Source organism: Rhinoderma darwinii, chromosome 2 (assembly GCF_050947455.1).
Source record: "Rhinoderma darwinii isolate aRhiDar2 chromosome 2, aRhiDar2.hap1, whole genome shotgun sequence".
Lineage (NCBI taxonomy): Eukaryota > Metazoa > Chordata > Amphibia > Anura > Rhinodermatidae > Rhinoderma > Rhinoderma darwinii.
The window spans coordinates 247,798,622-247,812,652 of NC_134688.1; the positions used below are offsets into that span (position 1 = coordinate 247,798,622).

The 14,031-nt window shown below is 45.4% G+C and overlaps 1 protein-coding gene across 6 annotated transcripts in view; it reads right to left on the reverse strand.

Annotated features, from left to right (window-relative positions):
• Positions 1 to 919: 919 nt before the first annotated feature.
• Positions 920 to 14,031, reverse strand: part of LOC142742856 (uncharacterized) — a 285,274-nt gene continuing 272,162 nt past the window's right edge. For 5 of the 6 annotated variants that reach the window (XM_075853027.1, XM_075853028.1, XM_075853025.1 and 2 more), the window contains exons 28-30: positions 12,392 to 12,544; positions 2,382 to 2,582; positions 920 to 1,043 (exon numbers count right to left, since the gene is read on the reverse strand). In XM_075853027.1, the coding sequence (XP_075709142.1) occupies positions 1,005 to 1,043; positions 2,382 to 2,582; positions 12,392 to 12,544 (393 nt within the window). In that variant the 3' untranslated portion in view covers positions 920 to 1,004. The remainder of the gene's footprint in view (positions 1,044 to 2,381; positions 2,583 to 12,391; positions 12,545 to 14,031) is intronic. The other variant, XM_075853029.1, reaches the window with a different exon arrangement.

Below are 14,031 nucleotides of genomic sequence, written 5' to 3' on the forward strand. Positions count from 1 at the left end.
ATGTCTATTCACAATCCCGACACTTCGGTAACGTTTCTGTGGTAGTTACAGCAGAGCAAAGCGTAATCTCCCTGTAACCTGTCATTTACAGAGTGATCTCGCGAGATTACGCTTGCTCTGCTGTATGTAGCACACAAACGTTAGCAAAGTGTCGGGATTGTGAATAGACATCCCGTCCTGGCTATTCACTGTCTAAATACTTCTGTAACGTTAATGTGTCAGTATAAGACAGCACATACTGATCTAGCAGGATCCCTATATGCTGACTAAATGAATGGAGAGAAGTGCAAGACGCTGATTGGTCAGCGTCATACACTCCTTTGTACAACGCCCACTTGGTCTAAAGTAAAGACACGCCCAGTTGGGCATTAAGAAACTAATTAGCATAAAGCTAAAATCGCTCCTAACGTGGTAAAAATAGATCGTTTTTCTAAATAAAAAGCACTGCTGTCACCTACATTATAGCGCCGATCTCCTTATGTAGGAGATAGGGCACTTATAATGTGGTGACAGAGCCTCTTTAACTGCACGGCCCTTGAGTAGGAAAGCCAACTGTCTGAACACTTTTTCAAGAAATGCTAGTAGTACTGCAGCTCTCCAGCAATGGATACCACCAACTCTCAATGAATGATGATTACTACAATTTCCACCATGGACAAGATGGTTACCACTACATCACCATAGACAATTCTTATTATTAATTCCAGCATTAATATCACCACTTCTGGTATGGTCATGATAGTTGCCTTTGTTGGCTTTCTGTAAGTTGTGACTTTTTTTTAATTTATTCATAGGTTTCCTCTGTATGTGTGTGACTGGGGAACAAAACATTAGATAGTTGAATACCTGGATACGATATGATATGCCCAATAATGCCCTCTAATTATGCAATGTAACAAAAATAATGAAGAGCTAACGATTCACAACTGCTTGTTTATTAGGAAGCTCTATGTAGTGTTTCACAGTTTACATTCTGTTCCAGGTACTGTTGTCGAACAGATGGCTTATAAAGGACCATATCCAGCATTCAGCAGGGCCATCTCCTGCAAAGAACAAGTGGAAAATTATAAATAAAACCAAAATAAATTAAAAGAAGACTGAGAGCAGATGATGGATCAATTTGAGAATAAAAATGCAAATAAAGAGATCAAGAAAATATACAAAAATGTTAAAAATTAAATGTACCCAAACTATTTAAAATATGTAACATACCTTTTTGTCTTCTATTGCCCTTGTTCTAGATGGCAGATGGGTAAAAAATTGTATGCGACTGATAAAGTTGATGTCAAATTCATCAGTTATTGCATCCGTCATCTGATTGACTTAAATTTAAAGGGGTTAGTCATGATTTCAAAATGGATGGCCTATCCTTAGGATAGGCCATCAATTTTAGATCGGTGGGGGTCTGACTCTCGGCACCCCTGCCGATTGCTATTTGAAGGGGCCGTGGGGCTTAAGAGAGCGCTGCAACCTCTTAATTGTTTACCTCGTGTTCAGGCTATTCGTACTCGCACATGCCGTTACTTTCGTAGCGGCTTGCAACATTGTCCCATTCAAGTGAACAGATTGGAATTTTTTTTTTCCCAACACTAAAGTAATTACGATGACAACAGTTTTTCCATCTGTCATATTTTACATTGGCATTAAGGAGACCAAAGAATAAAATAAATGACAACTATTGTCCTGCATTTTAACCATCGGTTCGATCCATCACATACATCATTTTGAATACACCCATCAACAATTATCCTACTGAATGTTGGACCGGAATGTCCCCTGACTGGACAGTCACTTTAAGCAGTTAAAAATATGACTACATTTTTAAGGTGAAGCTCCACCTGGAGCTCTTTGAATATATATTTCCTGAATTGCATACTGCAGGGAAATAAGAATCCCTGAGGCTACCCTTCCAGCAACAAGTGCTCACTCCATTCACTGAACACAGGATGCATAAACATTACCAGTATTCTGCTGAGGGCACTGGGTAGAGCAGCCATGGTATTCCTAGAAGTAAGTTTTTGGGTAACAGATATAATGGATTTGCCATAAATGCATTTGTTTAATGTATGGCTTAAATTGTTCCAAAATGGAGCTTCACACCACAACACATCCACTGTATTATATGAATTAGTGGTCAATGTGCTCTTTGCCTAAGTTCTGCAAATACATTGATGTTCAGTGGTGTCAAAATCTAATGTACAGAAAACATGTAAATCAGTTTCATTGATGTCCTCTAACGATCCAAACTATTCCTCCGGTAAAAATGTTTTATTTATTCCAAAATGATATTCCTCTATCTGTAGAAATGACTACTCTCCCTGCAGACATAGGATAATGAAAGCACGCTGAGAATATTGCATACCTAGTATTTCCATACTTACAATAAGGTTGTAAAATTTCTCTCCCATTGCCTCTTCGTAAAAGCGTTGGTGTTGCTGATATTCTTGACTATTTCTTTTCAATTTCCTTTGTTTCTTATCTAGGCTTTCTATGATTAGCATAGACATTTCTTTACCTTTCTTATTCATCTGAGTGGCGATAAATTTCTTGATATTGCTTACCGCAAGCAAATCATTGATAACCTGTCAAAGAAGAGGTAACCATCAGAAAATATCTTTATAAATCCCAACACATATTAACACAGATAACAGTTGTTCTCAACGGAAGAAGGAACGGATTTGTCAGAGCATGAGAGTTCATGGCAACACCATAGAGATTTCACTCTGCAACGAAATGCTTTCTGGACCCTTCCCTTTGCTGACAGTCTGATCATTTGCATGGAAGTTATAGATATATTTATTCTTCTATGTGTAAAACAGGAAATAGCTGCCATAGGCCGGACACAAATACACATACCGTATAGCTTTCTGTTCATGAGAATGGAGTAGCTGTCATTAAACAACAGAGGACACTCTTCCAATAATTATTATGCTTCTTACTTTATTATATTACCTACAGTTAAAGTTGACCAATGGAAAATTGTTTGTGCCCATAACTTTGTGCATTTTCTAACCATGGTTTTAAAGAAAGTTCTGAAATGAGTTTGAGTTCATTGATATCTAGCACGTGAATAACCATATCTCATAAAGAACGGCCGGAGCTGAGCCCCGCGCGTAAGAGGAGTCCACATGACCGGGGGAAACAAGAAGGAGAGGAGCTTGGAAACGTGGCAGACAGGCGGCGCTCGGGTTTGAGTGCCAGTCGGTCCGGAAACACAGCAAGGAGCAGTTGTGTCTCCTCTGCTCTCGTCATCGTCCGGCATTCCTGCGTCTCTGCGCCTCCATGGACATCCAGGTAATCCTGGAGCAGCTGCGTTCTATGGACGGCGAGCGTGGGTCGGATTGGCTTAGGACCCAGCTCGCCGGTCTAGTCGATGGCCCGGCCAGGCCTTGCTCATCCGGTACTGTGGGTGGGCCTGATAGTGTTGGGGAGGAGGAGATTGCAGGGGGATCGCAGGATTGCGGTCCCCAGGGCGGACGGCAGCCCGGATCCAACGGCAGCAGGTGGCTCGGTCCCCATGAGAGGGGGGACGCCACCTTGCTCCAGGTCAGTCTCTCCTGGATCGGCGGTGGGCCTACCTGTGGACAAGATGAACGTCGTAGCACTGCGAGGCGGCCACGGTCGGTGGTCGTGTGAGGTAACGGCGGTGGGCGGCGTCCCGCTGGCTGCGGGTCGGATGGTCGACGGCCTGCCAGGGCTTTGACGGCGGTGGAGATCTTGCCTGGGGCGGAGCGTAACGGGAGTTGCCCTCCAGGTTCGTCGTCATCAAGGATTCGGGAGGAAGATGGAGGCCATCGTGTGAGACGGCTGGATGATCCGGGTCTTCCGGCTGGTGGGATCACAGCTCCTATGCAGCCCGGTGAGTCTATGTCTTTATCTTATCCCATCCCTGCCATTTTTAGGTCCCCAGGGTTGGGGGATGTATCTGTGGGGGGTGGCATGGCTGAGTCAGGTGATAGCGGGGTGGTATCGGGGGATGGATCAGTGGTGCGGGGGTTATTGGGTAGTTTGCAGGAGTTGCTGTCACGGTGCGAGCAGGTAGGGTTGTTGGGGGTGCCTTCCCCTGTGGCTGCTTGGAGCGGTGGCGGGGGGCTTCTGCAGGGCATGGGGGGTGTCCCAGTGGTGACGGGCGCGCAGGTGGTTCGCGACGTGGGTGTTGTAGTGTCAGTTCAGACGGAAAAGGATGGGGAGGTGGATCGGGTGCGGTTGGATGATAGGGCCAAGGTGGAGGTGTATGTGTGTTTTGAGGGGCCGTTGGGGGCTCATTTAAAATCAGAAGTCAAAGAAAAGATCTGGAAGGATGAGGAGATCTTTTCGCTGCTCCCCTTGGAGAAGTTCAATTTGGATAAGCCCAAAAGGATTGAGAGTAAAAAGGAAGAGGAGAAAAAACGGCGGTATAGGCTGATACCTCAGACGTTTCTTAATTGGTTGCAGGCGTTTGCCATCTTGGCGAGTGTGATTGGGGAGAAGGCGCCAGACAATTGTTCTGGCCTTTTTTGTTATATGATATGCAAAAAAATTGGGACGTAGAATGTAATTAAAACCACAGAAAAGGCCATACTCACAGATTAGGAGGAGGGTAAAAAAACCCTGTGGTTTTTTGTTATATGGACGCCATTGGAGAGGCTTATTGGGTGTATGGGGGCATGACGTGGCTTAGGTATGGTGAGCAATTCCGGCAAAGGAAGGAGGACCACCTGTCTATACGGTGGGACCAGAAGGATATTGGGTTATGGTTAAGGGTTATGGCACTGGTGCGTTTTGGGAGGGAGTCCTTTTCAGGGGCGTCCGCGGGGTCCGGCCAGTTTAGTCAGCAGGGGGCTGGGGGACAGTCAGGGAATCCCTCAGGAGGAAAGTCGGGCCTGTGTTGGCAATTTAATGAGGGGCAGTGTAAGTTTGGAGCGGGGTGCAAATTTAACCGCTCCTGTTCAGTATGCAGTGGGGCGTCCCATGGGGTGTCGAGATGTTTTAAGAAAGGAAAGGGGAGAGACAGTGCAGCAGGTAGCCATGGGGGTGACGCCGGTGAAGTTGGGAGAGATGCTGCCGTATCTAAATAGATACCCAGATAGGGAGAAGGCGAGTTTGTTGGAGGGGGGGTTTCGAGTCGGTTTTTGGATACCTTCCCCTTCTCATGTTGTCCCCTTTTCGTTGCAAAATTTTAAATCTGCGCGGGACTACCCGTCGGTTGTGTCTGAGAAATTGAGTAAAGAGGTGCGGCTGGGGAGAATGGCGGGGTCCTTCTTTCTCCCCTCCTTTTGTTGACAAGGTAGTTTCTCCTTTGGGTGTCGTGCCTAAGAAAGAGCCTAATAAGTTTCGGTTAATACATCATTTGTCGCATCCGAGGGGGGGTTTGGTGAATGACGGTATTGATCCAGCGCTTTGTTCTGTTGTTTATACGTCCTTTAACGCGGCGGTTGAGTGGGTTAGGCAGTATGGTAGGGGAACTCTCATGGCTAAAACGGACGTAGAGTCGGCTTTTAGTTTGCTTCCAGTGCATCCCTAAAGTGTTCGGTTGTTGGGTTGTTACTGGGAGGGTTCGTATTTTGTGGACAGATGTCTTCCGGTGGGCTGCTCCATGCGCCTATTTTGAAGCCTTCAGTTCATTCTTGGAATGGATGATTTGTGAGGTGGCGGCACTTGCCTCCGTCATCCATCACTTGGATGATTTCCTTTGTGTAGGCCCTGCGGGCTCACCTGTTTGCGGGAATTTGTTGGCAACGGCGGAGTGGGTTGCTGGTCGTTTTGGAGTGCCCCTTGCGCCAGAGAAAACAGGAGGGTCCAAGGTCGGTAATAGTGTTTTTGGGAATCACAATTGATTCCGAGAGGGTGGAATGCAGGCTCCCCCAGGAGAAATTGGAGCATTTGAAGAAGTTGTTGGTAGGCAGGGCTTGCCACCTGAGGAAGATTAAGTTGTAGGACTTGCAATCTCTCCTGGGGAAGCTTAACTTCGCTTGTCGCATCATGCCTATGGGGGGGGGTTTCCCTAGACGATTGACGAGGGCTACGGTGGGAGTGAAGGCTCCACATCATTTTATTCGGTTGGGGGAGGAACACCGGGACAATTTGAGAGTGTGGAGTGCCTTCCTGGAGCAGTATAATGGGAGGTCAATCATCATGGCCTCGGTGGTGGAGAATGTTGATTGGGAATTGTTCACGGATGCCTCAGGGAGCGTGGGCTTTGGGGCCTATTGTGGGGGGGAATGGTGCGTGGGTCAATGGCCGGTTAAGTGGGTGGAAGTAGGTTTGGTACGTAACTTGGCATTTTTGGAGTTGTTCCCTATTGTGGTGGCGGTGGCTATTTGGGAGGACAGGTTTAGGACTAAGAAGGTACATTTTCATTGTGACAACATGGGGGTGGTGATGGCAATTAATAATGTTTCGGCATCATCTCCCCCTGTTGTTTGTTTGTTTGTTTGTTTGTTTGTTAAGACATTTGGTCCTTCTTTGTCTCTCATTGAATGCTTGGGTTACGGCTGTTCACGTCCCAGGAGTGGATAACTCAATTACGGATTCTCTTTCTCGCCTGCAGTGGGATCGGTTTCGGCAGTTGGTCCCGGAGGCAGATGCGATAGGGCTCTCATGCCCACAGCACTTGTGGGAGCTGGTCTAGAGGCAGCGAATTGACTGATCCGGTCTTCATTGGCTCCGGGGACGTGGACCGCTTATGAGACGGCCTGGCGCGAATGGGAAGCTTGGCTGGATGTGTTGGAGGGGGTGGCTTCATATGAGGATCAACTAGTGGCATTGTTGGCATTTTTATGTCATGTGTCTGCTGCGGGCTGGTCGGTGGCGAAGGTTAATTCCTTTGTGGCGGCCCTAGCATTTGGTTTTAAATGGAGGGGTTTACGGGACACCACAAAGGAATTTTTGGTAGGCCAGGCTCTGAGGGGGTTCCGTCGGGGGCTGGTGGCGCCTGATAGATGGCTCCCGGTATCGTTTGGGCTGTTAGAGAAAATGGGGTTGGCAGCGAATGTGGTGTGCATGTCAGTGTATGAATCGGTCCTATTTCGGTTGGCGTTTTCTTGGGCCTTTTTTGGTGCGTTGCGGGTGGGGGAATTGGTGTCACCCAGCGGGGTGCGGTCCGGGGGGTTGTTGACGGACGTTGTGGTGCATTTGGGGGAACGGGTGGAGTTTTGGATTCGACGTTCCAAAACGGATCAGAGGGGGAGGGGGCGCCGAGTGGTGTTGAAGGAGGTCGTGGGCGCGGTTATGTGTCCGGTTCGTTTGTTGGGGGCATATTTCAGAGGTTTTAGAGGTGGGCCTTTGTTATGTCATGCGGATGGTAAGTATTTGTCGAAGTATTAATTCTCCATGGTGTTCCGAAAATGTTTGTCATGCGTAGGTCTGGATGAGATGGCTTTTGCGCCGCATTCGTTTAGGATAGGGGCCGCCACAGAGGCTGTTAGGTGGGGTCTTGGGCCTGATGCAGTGCGGAGTATAGGGAGGTGGGAGTCCCAGCGGTTCTGACTGTATGTTCGCCCCCATCTTGTTTGAGTGTCGGGGCGGGGTGGATATTAGTTCGGGGGTGTTATGTTTTAATGAGGATGGTGCGGGGCAATGCTTCAGTGTTATTTCTTATGTGTTTTTATTGACGGTGCTGTATTTTTGTTTCAGATCCCTCCCCTTGTCTGGTTTGGATTGGATTTTTGGGCATTCTTATGTCCATTGGGGCGCATTGCGGGCCAACGTTCGTCCGGATGTGAGGCAGCTGGGGTTATCCAGGGCGATGGCCGTCGTGCGCTGGCTTGTTTTTCATGGTATGTCCTGGGGGAGGGTTCTGCCACAGTTTCATCGCTGTGCTGTGTTGGACCGTGCTCCTGATGTTTTAGTTTTACATATTGGGGGGAATGACCTGGGGGTACGGCTGTTTCGGGAATTGATCCGGGACGTAAAGTATGATCTACTGCGGTTGTGGGTGGTTTTCCCCCAGGTAACAGTAGTATGGTCAGAGATAGTGCATCAGCAGACGTGGAGGTCGGTGGGTAGTATTAACAGGGCTTGTGTGAAAGTGAACAGGGCTGTGTCTGCTTTTGTGGTGTGGAATGGTGGAGTATTTGTGAGACATTACGACTTTGGGGACGGTACAGGCAATTATTGGTTGGCTGATGGTGTGCATTTGACTGCGGTGGGAATTGACTTGTGGGCATTACGGATTCAGGAGTGAATCGAACGTGCCATTTTGTTGAGGGGGAACTTGCATACTTGAGGTGGTCAAGGTATGCTCGTTGTGGCGGGTTTTGGGGGGTCCTTGGAGTTGGTTAAAATTGGTGGGGGAGGGATTCATACTGGTGATGGTCCCTCCCAGATTATACATGGTGGGGGATCTGGCTTATATGGGCTCCTGCTGGGTGGGGTCCCAGGGAGCAAAATAGAAATGCTTTAGCCATTTGCGGTGTGCAAGGTGCCCCTGAGCCTGTAGCAGCACGGATGGGGGTAAAAAATACAGATATGGGCAGAATGGCGCCAGATCCTTCTTATTAGCTCCAAGGACCTTCCTTTGTCATTTTACTGTGAGTGAGGATCTAATGGTCATATTACTGTGAGTGGGGGGCTGATTGTCATTTTACTGTGAGTGGGGAGCTGATGTTCATTTTACTGTGAGTGGGGGACTGATGGTCATTTTACTGTGAGTGGGGGCTGATGGTCATTTTACTGTGAGTGGGGGCTGATGGTCATTTTACTGTGAGTGGGGGGGCTGATGATCCTTTTACTGTGAGTGGGGGGCTGATGTTCTTCAAGTGGTTTCCACCTCTGACCTCCAATTGAAATGAATGGGAGCCAGAAAATACCTGCGTCGCCCGTTTGGAGCTTTTTTGCCTGCGCTTTTTGCATTAGCTTCAACAGCTTAAGAAAAAACGCAAAAATAAATGGTCAAACAACGCTGTCAATTCCTGAAAGAATTTTAAGACAGATTTCCAAAAAACGCTGTGTGAACATACGCTACGAGTGTAGAGGTTGTTTTTAGACGTTTTCTGTCTTTCTCAAAACTATTTTTGGTAGGGGTGCCCTGAGGAAATTTTATTTTTCCAGTTCTGCCTCGAGTACGAAAAGGTTGGGAAACTCTGTACTAGGCTACAAGATCACGCCGGCCTACGCAAGGATCCCATTGTGGAGCAGCTCAGTTCGTCGTGGGAACGGGGCCTAGGTGAGTACAATTTTTATTTTTGTTTGGGGGCACTGTCTACAAGGGGAAGGTGGGGGGGTCTGCGTGGCACGATCTACAAGGAGGAGGTTGCGTATTATGGCACTGTCTACAGGGAGGCTGTATGGCAAAATCTACAGGGGGCACTATACTGTGTGGGGGCCACTAAGCGGACATTATACTGTGTAGGGGTACTACAGGGGGCATAATATTGTAGGCACAATTAGAGATCAAAATACTGTGTCCTTGAAGGGGTTGTAATATATTATATTATTAAATATTATTATTATTATTATACTGTATGGGGGCACTAAAGGGGCATTATACTTTTTTCATGGGGCATTTATTTTTTTAATGATGGGGTGGGGCATAGAAAGATCACCTCGCACGAGGCGCCATCTATCCTAAGGCCAGCCCTGTCTTGGAACTCCGGGACGGCTTAAAATATACTTAATTTATAGTAGGGTGCACATTATTCCTTATAATACACACCTCAGTTACTGCCGCAGAACTTATTTTTGAAGATAAAAGGGGGGCTTCGTTCCACCTTTGATTGATTTGAAACATCATCCATTTCATAAAAAAGGTATGCAGCAGCTGGGGCACAGTAATGTATAATGCACACTGCAACTGCTTAAGAACCTCTAATTAAATAGACTGTATCATCAGACAAATTGTATTCTAAACTTTTATTTTTTACTATCCATATAACAAAATCTTTTTTTATACATCTTCTCTGTCACTCCCTGGTGTATCACTCCATCACTTCTTGGATACTAAAAAATCTAGGACATTTCTATGTCAATTAAATCCCATTCACTGAAGCTGCCATAAAGAAAACACATCCTGCTATGCTGTCTATACAGATAATACAGGAAGTACAGGGTGGACCATTTATATGGATACACCTAAACAAAATGGGAATGGTTGGTGATATTAACTTCCTGTTTGTGGCACATTAGTATATGGGAGGGGGAAAACTTTTCAAGCTGGGTGTTGACCATGGTGGCCATTTTGAAGTCGGCCATTTTGTATCCAACTTTCGTTTTTTCAATGGGAAGAGGGTCATGTGACACATCAAACTTATCGAGAATTTCACAAGAAAAACAATGGTGTGCTTGGTTTTAACGTTACTTTATTCTTTCATGAGTTATTTACAAGCTTCTCTTTGTTTACAGCCATTGACATGTCGCAGAGGTTAACACGTGAGGAGCGGATAGAAATTGTGTTGATGTCTGGGTCATTGCGCAGATTTCAATGCAAGACACCCTACGAGACCACCCATCTCCCATGCTACAGTTTGCAAACTGCTTGCCAAGTTTCGTGAAACTGGTTCAGTGTTGGATTTGCCCAAATGTGGACGCATGAAAACTGTCACTAATGAAGAAACATCAGTGGCTGTCCTAGCTTCATTCAGCAAGAGCCCACAGCATAGCACTCGCCGCATGTCACTGGAGAGCGGCATCAGTCGAACATCCCTTCGGCGGATATTAGCTACTCACAAATGGCACCCTTACAAACTCCAGCTGCTGCAGCATCTCAACGAGGATGACCCAGATCGGCGCACTGAATTTGCAGAATGGGCAAAACAAAAATTGGAACAGGATCCTCAGTTTACACAGAACATTTTGTTCAGTGATGAGGCAAACTTTTATGTGAATGGTGAAGTTAACAAACAAAACCACCGCTATTGGTCTGACACTAACCCACATTGGATAGATCCCTCCAAGACTGTTGGAACACAAAAATTGATGGTATGGTGTGGTATATGGGGTACAAAGATAGTGGGGCCATTCTTCATCAATGGAAACCTCAAGGCCACGGGATATCTGAAATTGCTACATGATGATGTGTTTCCCTCTTTATGCACTGAAGCTGGCACGTTCCCTGAGTTTTTCCAGCAAGATGGTGCACCACCACATTATGGGTGTCAGGTCCGAGCATTCCTAGATGAACAGTTTCCTGGAAAGTGGATTGGTCGTCGTGGGCCAGTTGAATGGCCCCCTAGGTCTCCCGATCTAACCCCCTTAGACTTTTATCTTTGGGGTCATCTGAAGGCAATTGTCTATGCTGTGAAGATACGAGATGTGCAGCAACTGAAACTCCGGATACTGGAAGCCTGTGCTAGCATTTCTTCTGCGGTGTTGCTATCAGTGTGTGAAGAGTGTGAGAAGAGGGTTGCATTGACAATCCAACACAATGGGCAGCACTTTGAACACATTTTATAAGTGGTCAGAAACTTGTAAATAACTCATGAAAGAATAAAGTAACGTTAAAACCAAGCACACCATTGTTTTTCTTGTGAAATTCTCGATAAGTTTAATGTGTCACATGACCCTCTTCCCATTGAAAAAACTAAAGTTGAATACAAAATGGCCGATTTCAAAATGTCCGCCATGGTCAACACCCAGCTTGAAAAGTTTCCCCCCTCCCATATACTAATGTGCCACAAACAGGAAGTTCATATCACCAACCATTCCCATTTTATTTAGGTGTATCCATATAAATGGCCCACCCTGTAGTTGTATGCCTTCAACATCGCGGCTCTGAAGGAACTTTTTAAAAATAAAAAAGTAAATCGCGACAACATTTTAAAAAAAAACAGACACATTAATTCTCTTTAAAACCCAGTTCACACTGAGTTTTTTGGCGCTCATTTTGATCAATCACGCCAAAAAACAGCCGATAAATTGCTCACCACTGATTTCAGTGGGAGACAGAGGTGTTTTTTTTCCTGGGCAACTTTTAGCCACTCGTGGGAAAAAAAGTGGCATGTCCTAGAAATCAATGGGAGGCAGAGAAGACCTGCTGCGCTAGTTTCTGCGTTTTTTGCCCACAATCCTCAATAGCCTTGGGCAAAAAACCCCCGCCGATAAGCTGTTTTGAAGAGGGTGCAGCACTCATGTTAGTGCTGCTCCCTCTTCATTTCTACTTGCTCACTGTGAATCGTCGACACGCATTTAGCGGTGATTCCTGTGAATCGCCGCTACTTGTGTGTCGACGATTCACAATGAGCAAGTAGAAATGAAGGGGGAGCAGCGCTCATACCTTAACAACATCTGATAAGTGGCGGTCCCGGCAGTCGGACCCAGACCCATCAGCTATTGATGGCCTATCCTGAGGAAAGGCCATAAATTTTTATTGGCTGGAAAACCCCTTTAATGAAACTAAAAATGAAACAAAAGACATTTCCTAAAGAAAGAAGGAGCAGGTCTGTCAATCAGTGGTTGGAATATAAGGAACTCTTACTGGTAAAGGAAAGTGTTCATCATCTAAGTAATGACCATCCCAAATTTCAACTGTTATACTTCCACAACTTTTGTTGATTGATATTGTATTTTTCTTTAAGCCCTCTTCAATTGCTGCTTTCACAGATGTCATGGATACAGACTGTAAAATTGCCTACAAATAAAATAATAGAGTTATTTGAGATAAACAAACCTTAACCCCTATTTTTATTTAATGACCAAGCAATTTTGTCGTTCTTCCATCGTCGCATTCAAGGAGCTATAACGTTTCTATTTTTCCGTCGACAGCGGGATGACTTCTATTTTTCAATGGCAGCATTTTGGGGTATCTATAATTTTTTGATTAACTTTTATTAACTTTTTATTGGGGGAATGGAAAACAAACAGCAATTTCGCCATTGTTCTATGGGTTTTAAATGTACGCCGTTCATCGTGTGGCGTAAATAACATTCTAACTTTATTCTAGTGGTCGGCACAATTACGGCAATACCAAATATGTATTTATTTATGTTTTACTGCTTTTGCATAAAAAACACTCATGAACAAAAATAATTTGTTATTGCATCGCTGCTTTCCAAGAGCCACAACTTATGTATTTTTTTGTTAATATAGCCATATAAGGGCTTGTTTTTTGTAGGACAAAATGTTGTTTTCATTGATTAAAATTCTTAAATTTTTCTTATTGATTAAATGTTATTAATATTTTTTGGGGGGCAATGGAAAAAATAGCAATTCCGCCTTTGTTTTTTGCATTTTTCTTTATGGCGTTCAGCCTGCGGTTTAATTAACATGTTAACTTTATTTTTTGGGTCATTAGGATTGCAGTGATACCATATTTTTACACTTTTACCAAGTAAGACCATTGTGATACAAGCTGTGAGGACCGTTGCTAGGAGCAACCAACCCTGACAGCATGTGGCTGTTGTTCAGCAGAAGGAGCGCTGTTGGAGATGCCATCAAGCGGATGGATGTGCACCTGATTGTTCTATGGTCAGGAGGCCAGAGAGCGCGCAAGAAAAAACACGTGAAGTGTTGGTTGGTGGGATTCCGCTACGGGTCAGTCTGGATCTTCGCCAAGAGGTCTCGAGGGTGCATCCGGACATTTTGCTGTAAGTGAAGAAGGATCCTGAGATGGGTGAGACCGTTCTGATTGACTTTGAAACTGATTTTGGGACTGTGCAGCACAGACTTAGAAAATGTGAGGAACTTGATGAGGAGTTTGTGCTGGGAAGGGACTTCCCTAATTTTTGGCAGTTGTGGGAGAAAGGCAATATCTCCGATAAGCATTACAGGAAAGAGTCCTCTGCAGGGTGTGCTGCTCCACTGCCAAAAATGGAAAATGCCCCAGTTGTAATGATATCAAGTGATAATGTGATTCAGAAAATGCCTGCTAAAAATGACGCTCATGTATTTGATGCACTGCTTTTATGTGATGACACTAGTGAAATGTCAAAAATTGTGCCTAACGTGTCTTTAACCCGTGAGTATGTCACACAGCCTGAGCAGGTTAATGCATTGTGTGAACAGGCTGTTAAAGAAACAGCAGTCGAGACAGAAGAGGGGATTAGTTCAAGTGTGCCCCTTGAGGCTGTAGTTGAGAAAGTCGAGTGTGTCACATGTGATGTGTGTACTGTTACTGAT